Raw genomic sequence first — 18,069 nt, forward strand, 5'->3', positions numbered from 1 at the left:
TAGTAAGATCACCAGTGTAAGGGGAAGCCCTTGGTCCTGCTAAGACTGAACCCCCAGTGAACGTGATTGTTGGGGGGAGAGCGGCAATGGGGGGAGGGTAGGGAGGGGAACACCCATAAAGAAGGGGAGGGGGAGGCATTAGGGGGATGTTTGCCCGGAAACTGGGAAAGGGAATAACATTCGATATGTAAATAAGAAATACTCAAGTTAATAAAAAAAAATAAATTAAAAAAAAAAAAAAAGAAAAACTGGAGCCCTCGGACTGGGCCCCACGGCACTTAACTAGCCTCAGACAGTGATGGCTGACAGCCATCCATACAATCACGATGCGTTCTCTGAATAATTTCCGGTGTCACTGAGTACTTTGTGAATAATGGGCAGATTATTTAACGTCCGTGCTTGGCATAGAGTAAGAATGGTGCCAGCACTAGCTAGGAGAGCGTGTCAGTGAGCCCCATAACTGGGTTTTGCTCACAGTCTGCTGCACTCGGTCTCTAGGATATAACACGGTTGTTGTGTGTGATGCTGCCTGCTGATGAAGCCCTAGGGATGCTTCTCCCTGCAGGCCTTAGGATATTTCAAGGGCATCAGGTTCTAAGTGGCACCCCGGTGGCCTGAAAGATATAACACCCGTTAAAAAAAAAAGTCCAGTGTTTAGTCATGAGATAGGTTCCCTGGGAAATGACTGGAATCATAATTTAGGAAATGGCATTAAGAAATAGCAGTTGATCCACACGATAAAGTGTTTTAACAGCCACTAAAGCATGATCAGGGAGACACAAGTAAGAGAATTAAAAAATTATTTCGTCCCTTCCAGAAAAAACCATAAAGTCAAGGCCCTAGTGGATCGTCTTTAAGAAATGGCCGCTTGACAGAGCCTCATGCTGTTTTAAGGAGAAACTAGACTGTGTGGGAAGGGCTGGGAACACACGAGAAGAGCTGAGCTGCTGAGAACCAGCTGTCAGAGGGAAACGCCAAGGAGGTACATTACACACAAGAAAAACTGAGACAACCACGAGAGCTTTAGGAACTCGATGCCAATGGCTGTCTTCAAACGTCCCCTTCCCCAGTTCCAAATGGAAGACATGTTGAAACTAATGAGGGGCTTTTTTCCCCCCTTTCAAAATCATGTGCATGGAAAATTGTAATGCTTCCCAGAAATAAATCGAGTTGTTGAAACAGAACATGATACTAAAGGACCCTATTGTACCGAGCTCGTGTGCTAAGGAGCCCGATTGTGTTTTGCAGTCTGGGTCAACACACGGGGACAAAATGAGTGTGAAGTGCTCTTTCACAGGCAATCTTCTGCACACAAAACACGCACCTCTTCTCCTCCTCATGTGATGGGAAGGTCATGTGGACAATGAGAACACAACTCCTTTGTTACCCTTCAGACAACAGATGCCGGGGCTTCTCTTCAGAGGCCTGGGTTAGAAATGGATGCAGAGAGGAGAGGGAGCGGGGGGCGCACCTCGCCTGCGTTCAGTGGGGTATTTGCTGCCTTTAATGGACCGTGTTTGAGTCCGTGCTGTGATAACTTCAAACAAAATAAAATCAAATCTCCATTTAATGAAGAGCCTCATACTCAGTTTGTATTCAATCAAAAAATTACTAAAATTAGAGCATGTTTCTAGTTCAATTAACGTCCTCTGCACTCACAATCAAATATTCAATAACTGGCCATTTTGCCTGTTGAGGAGGGGAATAAAAGCAGAGCCCACCGTCCGTTAGCTGTTATTTATTTGCCTCTTTATGTTAAGCAGACAGTTAGAGTGAAACTGCACATATTACTACTGATTTAGGTTTCATTTAATCCTTTGAAACAGAATAATTATTCCCAATTTATATGCCATTAAATCTTTTATGCACACGAGCAGCAAATTCAATTTCTGCTTAAGTGTAGAGTTTGTGATGCTCTTTAAAGGGCCCTCAAAACTGACAATTGTTTCTGAGGGGTCCTCAATCCTGTTGCATCTTGCTTTTCTTATCAATGGCTTTTAAGGAAATAAAGTGCAACAAATCCAAAAAGATTAGAAATTCACTTTTGCAGGTATGAAATAAAATGTTTCCATAGACACACTTTGTGGCAATTACTGGTAACCCATAAATCTTCATTTAATGGAGGCATTTATTTTACTTAAATAATTAAAGGTTTTCATCAAAAATCAATAGCTTAATGAACTGAAGGTACAACCTATCTACAGAAACACACTAAAATGAAGGGGGCTAATTGTTATTTAGTGAACTTTGCTTACGGCAATTACATCATTTGGATAATTCAAACTCAAATTCCTTCCTTCCTTTTAACAATAGATTTGTGGCTTCTTGTTCTTGTTATTGATGTTGTTTTGTTTTGTTGAGACAGAAACTCTTCATATAGCCCTAGCTGTCATCCGAGCGAGCACTCATTCTGTAGACCAAGCCTGTGTCTGCCTCCTGGGTGCTGGGCTTAAAGGCATGCACTGGAGTTCAATAACACATTTGCAGCTGTTATGACCCCACTTCAATTCAAGGATAATCTGGGAGCAAAGGGAAGTAAGTTATCTAAAGCGCTCACACTAGAGATTACGATGTAACAAGTCTACCTTCTCAAGTCTACTGAGATGACAGTTATGCAGGACAAAGGCTACATCATCACAAGGAATGCTATGTTGCTATAGTAGCCTTGAATTCCACTGAGGAAAGGCATTCTCCTTCTGGTCAAAGGAATGGAGTCTACTGCCAGTCTAGGTATGAACCTACCATTCCAAGCTACTCAAAACTCAAGAGTCAATCCAGGTGGGTCAGTCAGTCCTCTGGCTAAGGAACCACCCCTCAGGGAGGTGGAATGATTATTGTCTTATTGAGATAATGTACCTTCCAGAACTCTCCATGTCACTGCGGTAACTACAGGTCTGCTGGGGCTCTGTTAAGTCTGTCCACACTTCTGAGCCCTGACTCACAAAGGTGGAATTCCCAGTCCCTCTGGTTATTTTGTTGCTTTGTTTGTTTTTGTTTTTCCTTTCTATCTCTCTCTTTTTTTCACCTATTGGCAAGAGGATAAGTATTTTTTCTCTGGTACTTTGGGCTTTCCCCACTTTTTCTCTGAAGTCCCCCTTTTCCCTATAGCTGCTCATGAACCTCTCTGTCTAACCCCAAAAGGTGCAGTCTTTTTCTCTTTACTACTCCTATTTATGGACTTTTGTTTCATGTGTATGGATGTTTTGTCTGTCTGTATGTACATGTAACACTTGCATGCAGGGCCCTTAGAGGTCAGAAGAAGACATCAGATCCCTTGGAACTGGAGTTACAAAGGATCATTGAGGCACCATGTCCCCTCCTGGGAACCCAACCTCAGGTCCTCTGCGACAGCAGCAAGTGCTCTCCGTCACGGAGCCATCTCTCCAGGCCCTCTCTTCATATTGGTTGGTAAGATGGGGCTCCCCCAGATCTCCAGGAATTATGACACGGCACTTGGAGCTACAGTTTTTCCCCCTCTGTGAGACTTGATGACATTTGCTAAGCAAGTTTCGGGTGTTCTCCTTATTCACCACAACAGTGTTGAAGAGCAGAGAGTTTTTGTCTTGAGATGGGATTGCGAGCCTTGAACTTCTTATGTAGCTAAGGGTGAACTTTGAAAGTGCCTTCCTCATACTCCTTAATGCTGGGATAACAAGTATACATCACCGTGCCCAGTTTACGCAGTGCTGAGATTGAACCCAGGGCTTTGTGCATACCAGGCAAGCACTCTACCAATGGAGCTGCATTCCTGGCCCAAGACCTCAACTTGTAAGATTGTCCATTTCTTATACCTCCTTTAGACAAGTGTACATTTCATATTTTAGATGTGAAATGAATGGTATTGGAATTTATATTTGACATCATTGGAAAAACAAGGGGCATGTCTTATACCCTGTGTGGTGGTTTGAATAAGCATGACCACTGTGGGCTCCTGTATTGGGATGCTTGCTCTCTAGTTGGTGGAACTGTTTTGGGAAGGATTAGGAAGTATGTATCCTTGTTGGAAGAAGTAAGTCACTAGGGTGGGCTTTGAGGTTTCAAAATCTCATGCCAGACCCACCCAGTCTCTGTCTCTCTCTGTCTCTCTCTGTCTCTCTCTGTCTCTCTCTGTCTCTCTCTGTCTCTGTCTGTCTGTCTGTCTGTCTGTCTGTCTATCTCTCTCTCTCTCTCTCTCTCTCTCTCTCTCTCTCTCTCTGTCTCTCTCTCTCTCTCTCTTTCTCTCTCTCTCGGTCATGAACTTGTGAGATGTAAGCTCTCAGTTACTGGTCCAGTGTCACGCCTCCCTGCCTCCATGTTTCCCATTATGATGATCATGGATTCAACCTCTGAAACTATAAGGAGATCCCCAATTAAGTTACTTTTTGAATAAGTTCCCTTGGTCAAAGTGTCTCTTCACAGCAATAGAAATGTAGCTAAGACACCAGGTTCTGCCCCTGATCGGTGGTGTAAGCTTGAGCAAGTCTTGTGTCGTCATTTCTCCAGGCCATGGCTTCTCCTTATCTATGACAGGAAACTGGTGACATCTAGACTCTGGAAGTTCTAGGAATCTGTCACTTTTTGAGTTAGGGTAGGTTTACTGTGTAAAACCTCTCAGTGTTAGTAAGTATTGGGGAAATCTCTTAAGTGCAATACACTAAAAATTATACAAGTCAGATTGTGATAGTAAAACTAAAAATGCATTACTGGACTTGATGAATCACAGTGGGAATCTCAGCACTTAGGAAGGACTCTAGGAATTCAAAGTCAAACTAAGTTACACAATGAGACCCTATCTCAAATGGCCAGATGGTGTCTCAGATAAAGGTTTTCTGTCCTCTGACCCATGTGGTAGGAGAGAACCAATCCCCAAAAGCTGTCCTTTGTTTTCTGTGACTACACAATAACATGTATGTTCCCCACAAAAATTACTTAATTTTTTTGAAGAAAGGAGGTTGAAAAAATATAGTTATCAAGGTTTTCTATATTTTCCAACTTACTAAGAAATGGAACAGATGAGGTATAGGTCACAAACTGAACTAATCCTTTAATACTTGTTATCATCTTCTTGATAAGCTCACAGCTCACAGTGGGTAATAAATTGTACTTTCTAAGGTCTTTTTAACTGGATGTTATTTACTTAGACACAAAATCACACCCCAGTTTTGAAATAAACAGGAAGGAACTAGCATTCATCTTTGGGGAGACAGTAGAGAGCCCCCATGAGCTTTCACAGCTTTAGCATTTCTGGCAGGAGCTTGGCCTTTAACAGATATGATCCATGTTCCCCCATACTCTGTACTTCTATGGCAGTCATCTGTCATGATGGCCCCACTCCTGCTCCAGAGCATACCAGAGTTTAACACATGGCTAGTGAGCAAATAAACGAATGTAAAGCAGAAACAGCTAGTACCTACAACAGCTAGTACCTATAACAGCTAGAACCTATAACAGCTAGTACCTACAATAGGTAGTACCTACAACAGCTAGTACCTAAAACAGCTAGTACCTAAAACAGCTAGTACCTACAACAGTCAGTACCTACAATACCTAACACCACCAAATACCTACAACAGCTAGTACCTACAACAAACAGCCAGCACCTACAACAGCCAGTACCTACAAAAGCAATACCTACAATAGCCAGTACCTACAACAGCCAGTACCTATAACAAACAGCCAGCACCTACAACAGCTAATACCTACAACAGCTAGTACCTACAGCAAACAGCCAGCACCTACAACAGCTAGTACCTCCACAATAGCTAGTATCTATAACGAAAGCGCCACTTTGCTACAACCATTTCCACAAAGAAGATTTCAGCTGCTATCCTCCCCTCCCCAAATAGTTTAGGAGTCCTGAAGCCCATGGCACATACTATCTAGTTAAAGACAACTTATGAATAACATTTGAAACAAACAAGAATGAAAGTTCCAGAACCCTCTGGAGTGGTCTTTATAGTCCTAGAACATTAGAACCAGTCTTGAATATTTTTCTTATTTTCCTGACTGCTAAAAAAAAATCCACAACTATTATAATGAACATTAGTCTAATCTCAGCTTAAATATTTTCCAAGTGCTCTAGAAAGTAGCTAGAAGGAATAAAGAAGGGAGAACAGCTGGAGAAATTTGGGGGGAAAGGGAACTCCTGATATACAATCATCACTAAGGCTTTCCTTACCCCCCCTCCACTCCGTGTTTGTTTAGACTCTTCAATACCTCTCTCTCCTCAAGAATTCATCATCCAGTACTTTCCCCAATTCTTGTATAGTTACCAGAAGCAACATGTTTTAAAGTACCAGGGTGGAGGCTGAGGGGGAGGGACTGTATCCTATAATACAGTAAAAAAAAAAGGTGATTAAGACAAGTCATTCTCCCATCCATTTCCAACAGTTCTTGAATGTCAGTTAACAACTAATAAACTGAACTAGTAGTGCCTGACTAGTCAGCCTGCCTCCCATTAATAGTTTACAGTATATCCTTAGACAGGATCCAACCCCTCCTTTGGATACTGATGCCGTGGTTTCCAGAGGAACTGCTACAGAACACTCTGGAAGAAACATGGCTGTTTCCTAGGGGAAGTGGTTAAGAATGACTGATATTGTGATCCTTGACCTCACCACCCAAGGAGAAATCCAATAATACTTACACTTACTCTGAAGACTCTGTATCTTTTAGACAAATGAGTTACACAAAAATGTATAATTCTATACATACATTTACTCTGGTTTCAGTTTAGCCCACCCTGAGATTGTTCTACTTCAGTCTCTACATTTCTGATATCATTATTGTGTGTGTGTGTGTGTGTGTGTGTGTGTGTGTGTGTGAGTGTGCACATGTCAGTCAGTGCTGGTTTGGAGGTCAGAGGACAACTTGGAGGAATTGGTTCTGTTTCCACCATGTGGATCCAGAGGAATCAAACTCAGACCCTTAAGCTTGGTAGCAAGTGCCTCTACCCACCAAGCCATCTCAACAGCCCCCTCTTTAGTTTTCTACTACTCAGTAAAATGCAAACCTTTATGAGACCATTCCACAATTGCTTATTTCATTTTACTACATTCCTTTATTTATTGTGTGTGTGTGTATGTGTGTGTATGTGTGTGCGTAAGTGTGTGCATATGTGTGTATGTGTGTGTGTGTGTTTGTGTGTGTGCGCATGCACCCCAGTGTACATGGGGAGATCAGAGGACAGTTTATGGGAGCCAGGTCTTTCCTTCTCCTAGATGGGTCTTAGGTATCAAACACAGGTCCTCAAGCTTGGTGGTATGTCAGTACTCGATGGTAAGCCATTTTAGACCCATGATTACATACTTAGATATTCACAATTAGAGCCGTGGACTGAGTTATCTAGCAATTTATGATCTCTGCACATGTCCTGGAGACTCAGTTTCTTCTCTACAAAATAATGGAAATGGTTCGAAGCAGGGGCTCGCATGTGTGTAAAGTCCTGGATTCACTCCCTAGAACTATCATAAAAATTTTTAAAATTAAATTCAGCTTACCTAGAGGCTTCAGCTAAGACGAAGGAAACAACATATGAAGCAAGGAGCCCTACACATGGAAAGAATTGTATAATTATTCCTATTGACAAGACCTTATTAAGCTCACATGCTAGGTGCTGGGCGGCTGCTTTCTGATCTTTTTTATTTAACGCACACGACTTCAGAAGGCTTCAGGACTGAGGACATTATTATTTCTGATGCTCTGGGCATTACATTGATCTGCTTCTTTGAGCGCTGAGTGTCAGCAGGCTCGTTCTGGAGTGGGGCTTAAGGGTCATCACATGACGATCCTCTCTCCACTCGTGATTCATTCACCGAGGTCAATGCTGCTCCAATTTCCATTAAGGAAAGGGTTTTCTCTAATCCATAGACACTGAACTGTGGCTTTGACTTCTGGAGGTTCTAGCAACATCAAAACACGAGTGGGGGTCTAAGTGATTTGTCAGGCGGCTTTTAAAACTATCGCTTATAAAAGCGAGAAGAAAGGTTTGTCTTGGTTTAAGGCCAGGCTTGAACTAATTTTTTTTTTCTTTTCTTTTTGAACTACAATCCCCAGAATGCCATCTACCTTTGGGAAATGAAAGCCTACTTCAATTTTATGTTGAGAGCCTGAGATCCATTTATTTGTATCATGGCTCATAATTACTTAGATTTGAGGGACAGGACACCTAGGAAAGGACTGCGTGACTAAGGCGAGGCAGAGAAAGGATCAATATCCAACCGCACTCGAATCACATTTTTGAGACATTATTTGGACGAGTCCTTCAGTTTGGTTTTTCTTTGTAGTGAGAAACTGGTCCTTTTACATCCAATGAAGGGGGCACTACATACTAAAACGTACTAAGGGTGCAGTCCATCCTGACTCTGCCCTGTAGTTTATGGTCTGTCATTAAACATTCCCATGGCAGGGCAATCAGAGGGAACCAGAATTATTTAAGGGCATCTGTGCCAGAAGATGAGGAACCTAGTGATAATTTTTACTTTTGGAAGTACAATCCTTTATTTTGAGATGGACTATGTCATAATCAAATGATCCCTTGACAGTTTGAACAAGGCTAAAGTCTGGTGCCTGTTATGCCTGGTGTCAAAGGAAGAAACAGCAAACAACTGGGGACATCAGGTGGAATCTTGTCGTGGTTTCTTCATCTTAAAAGTCAGACAAGAAAACTGTGTACAACGCAGAAGACTTTTGGGGGCTGGAGAGATGACCCAGGTTGAGAGCATTGGCTGCTCTTGTGCAGGACCCATGTTAGAGTCCCAGTAGCCACACGGCAGCTCACTACCAACTCTGACTCCAGTTCCAGGGGATCTGACATCATCTTCTGGCCTCTGTGGGCACTACACCACACTCATACACATAAAAAAAATCACAAAAAAACCCACCAACAAAAAAGACTTCCTTTATGATGCCCTCATTTCTATAAGCGAAACAATCACCATTTCCTTTTCTTTTTTTTTTTTTTTTTTGGAGCTGGGGACCGAACCCAGGGCCTTGCGCTTGCTAGGCAAGCGCTCTACCACTGAGCTAAATCCCCAACCCCACAATCACCATTTCCTATCTCGAAGAGAACAGATCTCCCATAGGAGAGCCAGGATAAAAACACAGAGCATCAAGTCAGACTGCATGAATGGTCTGCTCTGGTACCCACCAGATACAGATGGGCATTGGGGCAACTTCATGAATCCTCACTGGCAACCTCCAGGATGGGTCGACTATAGTATCTACCTCCCAGGACCACCACAGGATTAAAGAAAGTAACATCCATAAAGCATGTAGTCCAATCATGGACTCACAAGAAAAGTTCTACACATGGTAACTGTTGCTACCCTTCATTAGTGGCTTCCTTTGTTCTTCAACCTCTGTAGCTAATCTGTCACCAAGCTCTGTCTATTCTTTTATATACATATCTATGTATATATGTAAATGAAAGAATATATATTATATATTTCAGTTAAAACATTTAGAAAAAAGTCAACTGGTACACACACTAGTGTCTACCCAGGGTGTTAGATGACACTTCTAGGCACTGGAGTACTGTGGAGCACGAGGCAAGTCCATAATCATAAGGATAAAAAATATATTTTGTTAAATGAAATTAACCAGTCATTGAAGAATCTGTCTAAACATGCAAGTCATGAAGGACTAGCGATTAAATTTTACCAAAAGGAGAATGTTACAACCTCTCAGAAGTTTAACGTATCTTGGCAATTGTGAGATCTGCAAGGCTGCAGGCGCTGGGCCCATGTTCCTCCTCCTGAGATTCTGTACTTCTGCATACAGATACCCTAGAGGAACTCACGTCTCCAACAAGCCACAGGAGGATGCACATGGACACTTGTGTGAAATGAGAACCAGAGCAGCCTAAATATATCCATCAGTAGATAGAGTAATGATGAATGCTATTGTCAGCTTGACAGGAACTAGAATCAAGTAGAAGACAGGAGATGTGAGGAGACCCACGCTAACTACTAGACAGATAAAGAGAAGGGGTTGAGGAGTAGTCTCACCCCTCCCTGCTTCCTGACCACAAGGCTATGAGACTAGTGGCTCAAGCTCCTGCCGCCATGACTGTCCTGCCATGATGGACCGTGTCTTTGGAACTGTGAGCCACAACATTGGCTCCCTCCCTCCCTCCCTCCCTCCCTCCCTCCCTCCCTCCCTCCCTCCCTCCCTCTCTTCCTTCCTTCCTTCTTTCCTTCCTTAGGGTCCCTCTTGTCCAGTATTTGGTCACAGCCCTGAGATAAGTAAGTTACAGTAGGAAGTGGGTAAGCTGCCCTTCCACACAGTGTGACTTATTTGTAAGAGAAGCAAAGGCCTAACAGGAAAATGTCAAAAATGTAACGCTGACAGAACAAAAGAGGGATGTTGTATATGTGTGTGCACACATCATCAGTGATTACAGGCACCCAGGAACAAGTGAAAGAATGGTAAAAAGGGTGTACGCCCACAGCAGCATGGTTCGATCATTTCTGAGGAGGAAGATGGAGAAATGATATGAAAATGGTACAAGGAAGCTAGTTTTTTTTTTTTCTGTTCAATCATGTGCGTATCTGTGCATCTCTGTATAGGTGTGTGCAGTTGAATGTAGGTGCTTCAGAGGCCTGAGGTGTCAGGTCCCCGGGAGCTAGAGTTACAGGCAGCTGTGAGCTGTGCATACTCCTAACCATTGAGCCATCTCTCCACCCCCAACAAGGAAATGGCTAAATGATATTTATGACTGTGACTTGAAAATAACCCAATATAAATATGATTTGTGTCATTATCCCCTTCTAGTTTTTCAGTAGAACAGACTTTTTTTTTTCAAAGTTTGAAAGCTTGTAGGTGTATATCTGGCTCAGTGGCAGAGCGCTTGCCTAGTATGCCCAAGGCTCTGAGTTTGATCCACGGTACCAGAAAACAAACAAAAAACAATGAAACATGACATTAATAACGGAAGGAAAACATGCCTTCAAACCACTATGACCTCTGACAGATGATTTCTTCTGTGTTAGCCTGATTCCTACCAACTTTAATGTAGGAACCGCAACACGTTACAATGAAGAACGGAGAAAGAGAAACAAGGGGCCTTTAAAAAACCCCGCAGCACGGATGTCGTCGTAATAATCCTTGCTAGCCAGAGCTGTTTCTTTGTCCATAGTTGGTAATGTTCACTCTCTAAGGGCATCAGCTTCCAGAAACATCGCTTCATGATGCTGTCCCCTCTGCCTCCCACCCCCAGTTGGCTCAACCAGTCTGTTTAGCTAAAGCCATTCTAAACCCTCCTCTGCCTTCACCCTTTCAATGAGAGCATTTATCATTTTTACTGAATTTTTGAGACTCCCTAACGTGAAGGCAAGTTTCCTTTACCTTGATGTCTCCAGTGAAATGAAGGAGAGAAAGAAGGAAGAGACTCAGGGCTGGGTACTCATTTTGACTCTTAGAGACTTCACCATGACTCTCTGGACAAGTTTTTTACAATGTGAAATGTGCTTCTGTTTTGGGAGCCTTTGCAAATGTGGTCTAGTGAGGAGAAGGAGGTCTTTTCCTCCTTCTTGGCTTCCCTTGTGCTATGCATGAAGCAGAAGCTTGGGCTTCCTCCATCACAAACCAAGTCTCTTCAGCTTCCATGGCGTCTGTACCATGGCAGACTGTAGTCTCTGAACCATGGGAACAGATACATTGCCCCCGCCTCTGTCTTGTTGCCACAGCAACAAGAAGACGGATGGTTATACCTGATGGCCTACTGAAGTGTCTCCTGGTCCTTAAGGCATATTCTTGATGCTCCTATACCCAGTCAATAATGACTGCATTGGCAGATTAGAGAAGAGGAGGACGAAGAGGAGAGGAGGAAGAGGAGAGGAGAATATGGTGAATCGGGGAGCCACACTGGTTGCTGGGAGACCTGCTCTTGCACAGAGCTCATTAGGACAGTCCGTCCTTTCTCACCTGGTAAGGTACCGGGGAAATTATTCAACATAACTGCCGGTCACAAGCCAGTTTCTTACCTGTGATTCGCACCAGCACCTTGAGCTCCCAGGCCCTCCCTGTTGGTGCCGTGGGCTGCCTCTTCGGTCTCACTTGAACTATCCTCCTCTAAGCTGTCGGGCTCCATATCTTTGTCTTGGATTTGGTCCTTAATATCAGACCAGAACTTAGCCTCTCGAGGGAGGCTTTCTGAATCCGATTCTAAGGAGTCCTTTGAAATCAGGTTGAAGTCTTCTTCCTTAAAGGCTCTGCCTGAAGGCGGGGTCCTCAGGTTGGTGTGATGGACAGGAGACCGGCTAGAGCGCTTGGGGACTGGTTTATATTTATTCATCCTGAAAAATAGAAAACAGGAGCAGGAACGCTCTTGTTAACAGAAGCAGTTAGCTGGTATTTATAATTGTGGCTCTCAAAGGGCATTGCTTAAAAAATTTACGTTGCTCTGCGGCTACCGAAACCATAATGGCAATGTTTGTCAAAAATGTGAATGAACAAGAGAACCTTGTTATATTATCTACAGGCTTCTGAATGCACCCTTTTGAGTGTCTGAGCAAGGAAGGCCTATTGGAAAAATGATTGTTTTTCTCTCTGCAGAAACACATCTGATTTAGGACTCATAAGCGGCCTGAGCAATCGAATGAGGCTTTATTGAGGAAATCAAATGGCTGCTTGAGAGCGGATTCTGTTTCCAGCTTCCAAGGGCTTCTGACAAACAAGCCGGAACAAAGCCAAATGGTTAATTGTGAGCAGTGCTTTTTGGTGGCTTTATTTCAAATGCTCGGGGCAAGTGTGTGTGTGTGTGTGTGTGTGTGTGTGTGTGTGTGTGTGTGTGTGTACACATCTTGTTCAGTAGCGGCCACAGATGCACTCAGACAGGTTCACGGCTTACCATTTACAAAGTAAAGGAGAGAAAAAGCATGGTTTCCCCAACCAGAACTGTAGTACACAGACCGTTTCTATCCTAGGCCAGTGTATGCTGGCTCCAGCGTTTAGAAAAGGCTTTTGCTATCCAGGGTGCTGCTGAAGAGCAGTGTAGGTTTGGTGGCCATTGCCTAGAAATCAGTCTCAGCGTAATACTTATTACACAACAGTGTAATAATAATGGCTTGAAATGTTCAGTAACCAAGGTGTGTTGGTGAATGGTGGTAAGCTAAGCACTTCAGAGGGGAAAAGAGGAAGATCAGGCGTCTGGGGTGGGGGGAGTCCGGGTTTGGGCTGCATGAGGACCCTATCTTAAATTTTTTTTCTTTTTTTTTTTCGGAGCTGGGGACCAAACCCAGATCCTTGCGCTTGCTAGGCAAGCGCTCTACCACTGCGCTAAATCCCCAACCCCGGACCCTATCTTAAAAAAAAAGAATATCTCAAACTGCTTAACAAAAGGTCTGTGAATCCTGTCTCAGAGGGACTCAGAGCAGAGGCTAGATGTCCCCTACCTGGAACAGGTGCTGCTCACGACTAGGGGAGGCTGGCCTGCTTTACAGCTTGGAGTTGTGGAGTCCCTTGTAAAGGATGTAGGAGTGTGACTCCAAGGTTCCTCTAGGGACCCATGAGATGATTGACAGGTGCCCTGACTCAGCACAGGATGGGAAGGTAATGGTCCAGATTGGATTGCCTTTCATCTCCACCATCTCACTGCCTTTATGGTGTGTGTGTGTGTGTGTGTGTGTGTGTGTGTGTGTGTGTGTGTGTGAGAGAGAGGGAGAGAGAGAGAGAGAGAGAGAGAGAGAGAGAGAGAGAGAGAGAGAGAGACCTTTACCATTGGAGGCTAGGCTCAAATTTGTTTTGATTGGCTTGCTCCTGTTCTTTTGGCAAATCCAGCTTTTAATTAAAAATACTTTGACCTGATTCCTGTTCCTCCAATTATTATTATATTGACCTCGTTGCTAGGGTTTCCAAGGACGCGGTCTGCTCCTCGGATGAAAGCACCTTTACAAATACAACAAAGGTAGTGCTCATACTTAAACAAACACGAAGTGATTCTCTGCTTAACTCCGAGCTTGCCTAATTTTAGGTTAGTTTGCCTGCAATCCAGTCTCTGGTTTAGTATACACATTCTGCACATTTTAATAACAATTTCCTCTTGTGGGATTTTCTTTCTTTCTTTCTTTTTAGAAAGCAGCAAGGATGAAAACACTTTAAATCTAAGTCTCTATAAACACCAGCTTTGTTATTCAAAAGCTCACTGTACCTGGAGTCTTGAAAACAAGCTGAGAAAAAAAAAAACCTTGAAAAACAGGGTAGGGGATGTAACGCACTGCTAGAACATTCGTGATAAATGGGGTTTAATCTACAACTCCAGCTGTGGGGGGGAGATCTCAATTCATTTCAGAATTATTTTTCATACAATAATCAAAACCCTTCATTCTGTCTTTTCTTAAATGAGAACCCAGGATTTCTTCTTAGTAATAAGTAATGGATATATATGGTAATTTTTAGTTGTTGTTGATAGAGAAGCAGAATTTGGGAAAAATGTGAAAGAACAGAGTGAAATATTCCCCAAAATAGGTTTTCTGTGGAGGCCTGATCTTAAGGGGGCTGGGAGAAGGAGAATTATGGAAAAAGAGCTGATCTCTCGAATAGTAATTACGTGAGCTACATTTCACTCTGTACTCAAGCTCTGTACCAAAAAAAAAAAAAAAAAAAAAAGCCAACGGTTGCCTCTGCGATCCCTGACCAATCCACTTCTTAGTAAACAAGGCATGGGGCACGTCCTCTAGGGACTAAGAAACCACCAATTCTCCTGGATCCTGCTAAGGTCTTCTGTTTCTAGCACAAGTTGGGGGTCAAATTCGCTAGGGCAGGGGACAAGGAGGCCCGCTTAGGATGAACAGCGGATCCAAAGTTGCCCTGTTTGGAACAGGCGGGGGCGCCCCACGGGGATCGCAGGGTTTTCGCCGCTGTGTCTTTCTAAGGGTCAGGGCAGGCTTCGGGGGCGTTTGAAGGTCCAGAGGTCGCCGGTTGGAGACCCGGACAAGGGGGGGCTGGGACAGGGCTGCCCGGCCTGGGGGACTCAGCCCTGCCTGGGCGCGGTCCTTCTCCTAGACCACAGACTGTGCCCGCTCCCTCGCGCCCACCCCGGAGTTCTCGGTACGGCCCGCCCGCGCGGCCCCTTCCCACCCGCCGGGAACCGCCCGTCACCTGCCGGCGCTGCTGGGCAGCCGCGCCCCTGGCCCCCGCAACCTCCACAGCCCCGGCTCCCGCGGCAGCTCCCGCCCCGCCCGTCGCTGCCTGGAGACCGCGGCCAACACCGCGCCTCGGGGCCGCGCTCCTGTAGCACGGGAGGCGCGGGGGACCCCGGCTCGGGATGCTCAGGTCTAGCCACCCCGACTCCGCCGCGGAGGAGGAAAAGCAGGGAAAGAGCCCTGCCTCGGTGATGCTGCTGGGGTGGGCGAAGATCTACAACCCCCGGAGAAAGAAGCCAGTTAGTGAATGAAGGGAGGCAAAAAGAGACAGGAGGAGGCCGGAGGGAAGAAAACAAGTGGCCAATAAGCATTTGCCCTTTATTGGAAGGGAACTTAATTCGTTAGTAATCAGAAGAGGGGAAATTAAAGCCACGCAAGAGAGCACACTCACCACAGAGGCATCTTATGGCGAAAAGTTGGCCATGTGTTGGTGATGCCATCTAGGAGTCTCAGCCCTCAGGGGGAGTGGCTGGAGGATTAGGAGCGTGACATCCTTCCTCAAAAAGTCAAAACACCCGCAGGAAGGAACAGCTAGCAGAGAAACACACCTGTCCCAAGGGCCAAGTGTAAAAGACATATGGATGAAGGACTCTCCGGTGTGTGAACTGGCAGCATTTTGGGGCTGACATTGTTTGGGCTATGCAGGCACTCCTTAACTTCCAGCAACCTCGCCTCTAGGCATTCACCCAAAGGAAGCCCGTGTTTTTATGCATCTTGAAAATCTGAAATGTCCTACTCGGGCTCTTGGATTTGAACACCTGGTTCCCAAGCTGGTGGTGGTTTTTATGTAGTTGTGGGGTGGGGGGTAGGGGAGGGAGTGGCTGGCCTCTGAGAGTTAGAGCCTTTGCTGGGTTCTCTCTCCAGTGATCCAGGATGTAAAAGCTTGTGCCACGCTGGTCCCTCAGATTTGGCCATGCCGTCCCCACCTCGATGGCCTGAAACCTCAAGCCAGTATCTCTTCTTGCTGTCAGGCATTTTGTCACAGCTGTGAGGAAGTACCTCACACAGCACCCAGGCTTGACGAATGTGGGGACATAGAAATGAAAGACAAGTTTAAAATTCGCCTGTTTTGTAGGTACACACACAGCAACGCCAAAACCTTTTTTTTTTTTAAAGGAATTTAAAGGTTAGGATGTGATCAACTCCAGAAGGTATGGGGAAGAGCACTTTTGACATAATATTTCTTGACTTTAGTGGTTGACGTTCCTTTTAAATACTGCTTTAAGACATACATTTATAATGTGTAGGGTGCCTCCCTGTTTAAAAAAATATTTTCAAGGGTTGGGGATTTAGCTCAGTGGTAGAGCCCTTGCCTATGCAAGGCCCCGGGTTCGGTCCTCAGCTCCAAAAATAAACAAACAAATAAATAAATAAAAAAAAATTCAAAGACAAAGAAAGGAGATGCTGGAAATTATATTCGCATTAAAGACATAGGTAGATTTGAGTAACTATCTTCCAAGTAGCGAGATGTCTACAGACTGGTCGCTTCACTAATAATGGAAGGCAGGGAAGCGGAAAATAACCTCATACCTAATTTTACCACCTTCAAACTGTTTCTTATTATAACTGATTTTCCTCTGTTTTGATAGCAAGGACTATTCCGTATGTGCACGGTAAGACCCTGTCCACTGACAAAATCAAAATGAGCTATCTGAAGTGTTCGTGTTACTCTGCGCACTCTGTTGTTGCACAACTTATTGTCACAGAAAGTTCCAACACGCAGAGGAAACCCACGCTAGAATATTCATCGGAGAACAAAGCTGCCGGGGTGCGTGATTCCTAGGAATCAAGTGAGAACCATTTACACCTGCCCACCTTCTCGGCCACTGGTCAGGGTGGGTCATTGTTGCAGTTCTTCAGGTCCTTCCGTTGCTTTCTGCATCATCTGGAGAACCACCCTTCTGGCTTTCTGCAGATCAGGGACCTTGTGGGAGTCACAAGTGCTGTGGTCCAGCAGCTACTGGAAGAGACACACTGCCCTCTTAACACAGAACCCCTGAGTTCGGGCTCCTCCCTCCTCTGTAACAGCTATCCGCTTACGCTTCGGTGTAACCAAAGGAGTAAGGAAGTACACATGGCAGGCCATACCGGGAAGTCAAAAGCAATGTCCGTTATTCTAAGGGAGATACTTTGATATGAAGATATGTCATGGAGAGTTGAGAAGGGGACACACTCTTCATGGGTTCAGTGACCATGGGAAGCATCGCTGGCCTTTCTGGCTGGAGGAGCCCAGGAATGAACCTGAAATCATCATCCTTGAGAATCCAGGAGCAGGGCTGCTTGGAACAAGGATCCAGGTCTCTGAGGGGGATGAGGAAGGATGAACAGAGCTGGCTCTGGGAAGAGCAGAATGGGAATTAGGTGCTGCTACTGAAGGGGTGCTGAGCTCGAGAGGGTGAAAAGGCTCTGTTAAGGGGTCTTGGAGAAAACAGTAAGAACGTAGAATATCAGTCTCTGTTCCTCCTCTACCCTGACCACCACCAGGTGAGCCAGCAAGAAGCCTTCTGGAAAAGGATAATGTGGTAGGTCTGTTAATCACAGTGTGTGAGTCTCTCTCTCTCTCTCTCTCTCTCTCTCTCTCTCTCTCTCTCTCCTCTCTCTCTCTCGTGTGTGTGTGTGTGTGTGTGTGTGTGTGTGTGTGTGTGTGTGTGTGTGTGACTATGTTTGTGACTGAAAATACTGAGGAGGAAAGAGGCAGTGGATTCCCCCTGGAGCCGGAGTTACATGTGCCGGTGAGTTCTTGGATGTGGGAGCTGGGAACAGAACTCCAGTCATCTGTGAAGGCAACATGCACTCCTAACTGCTGAGCCATTGCCCTCCAGCCCTCAACTTCCCTGTCCTAAAGAAACAACAAGCAGACAAGACCTATTGTTTCATGGAGCCACCCCCACCCCAAATCCCTTGGAAGAATTATTTTCTTAAATATGAATACAGTTGTTGTTTACCC

The 18,069-nt window shown here is 44.8% G+C and overlaps 1 protein-coding gene and 2 long non-coding RNA genes across 9 annotated transcripts in view; 2 read left to right on the forward strand and 1 right to left on the reverse strand.

The window, feature by feature from the left end:
* Positions 1-15,610, reverse strand: part of Jhy (junctional cadherin complex regulator) — a 56,828-nt gene extending 41,218 nt beyond the window's left edge. Inside the window, exons 1-2 of one of the 5 annotated variants that reach the window (XM_039082325.2) lie at positions 15,514-15,610; positions 11,964-12,275 (exon numbers count right to left, since the gene is read on the reverse strand). In XM_039082325.2, the coding sequence (XP_038938253.1) occupies positions 11,964-12,275; positions 15,514-15,524 (323 nt within the window). In that variant the 5' untranslated portion in view covers positions 15,525-15,610. Of the gene's footprint in view, positions 1-2,742; positions 2,881-11,963; positions 12,276-13,373; positions 14,995-15,078; positions 15,194-15,513 lie in introns of those variants that run through there. The other 4 variants (XM_039082327.2, XM_039082328.2, XM_039082326.2 and 1 more) reach the window with 4 other exon arrangements.
* Positions 256-12,686, forward strand: LOC134480158 (uncharacterized). Of its 3 annotated transcripts, none has more exons than XR_010054356.1 (2): positions 256-3,408; positions 12,535-12,686. It is a non-coding gene; the product is annotated as an uncharacterized LOC134480158 (long non-coding RNA). The 3 variants fall into 3 exon arrangements; XR_010054357.1 differs by having other exon boundaries at positions 256-2,778; XR_010054355.1 differs by lacking the exon at positions 256-3,408 and adding an exon at positions 10,149-11,907.
* Positions 15,390-18,069, forward strand: LOC134480157 (uncharacterized). Its single transcript, XR_010054354.1, has 2 exons — positions 15,390-15,718; positions 16,712-18,069. It is a non-coding gene; the product is annotated as an uncharacterized LOC134480157 (long non-coding RNA).

This window comes from Rattus norvegicus, chromosome 8 (genome assembly GCF_036323735.1).
Source record: "Rattus norvegicus strain BN/NHsdMcwi chromosome 8, GRCr8, whole genome shotgun sequence".
Lineage (NCBI taxonomy): Eukaryota > Metazoa > Chordata > Mammalia > Rodentia > Muridae > Rattus > Rattus norvegicus.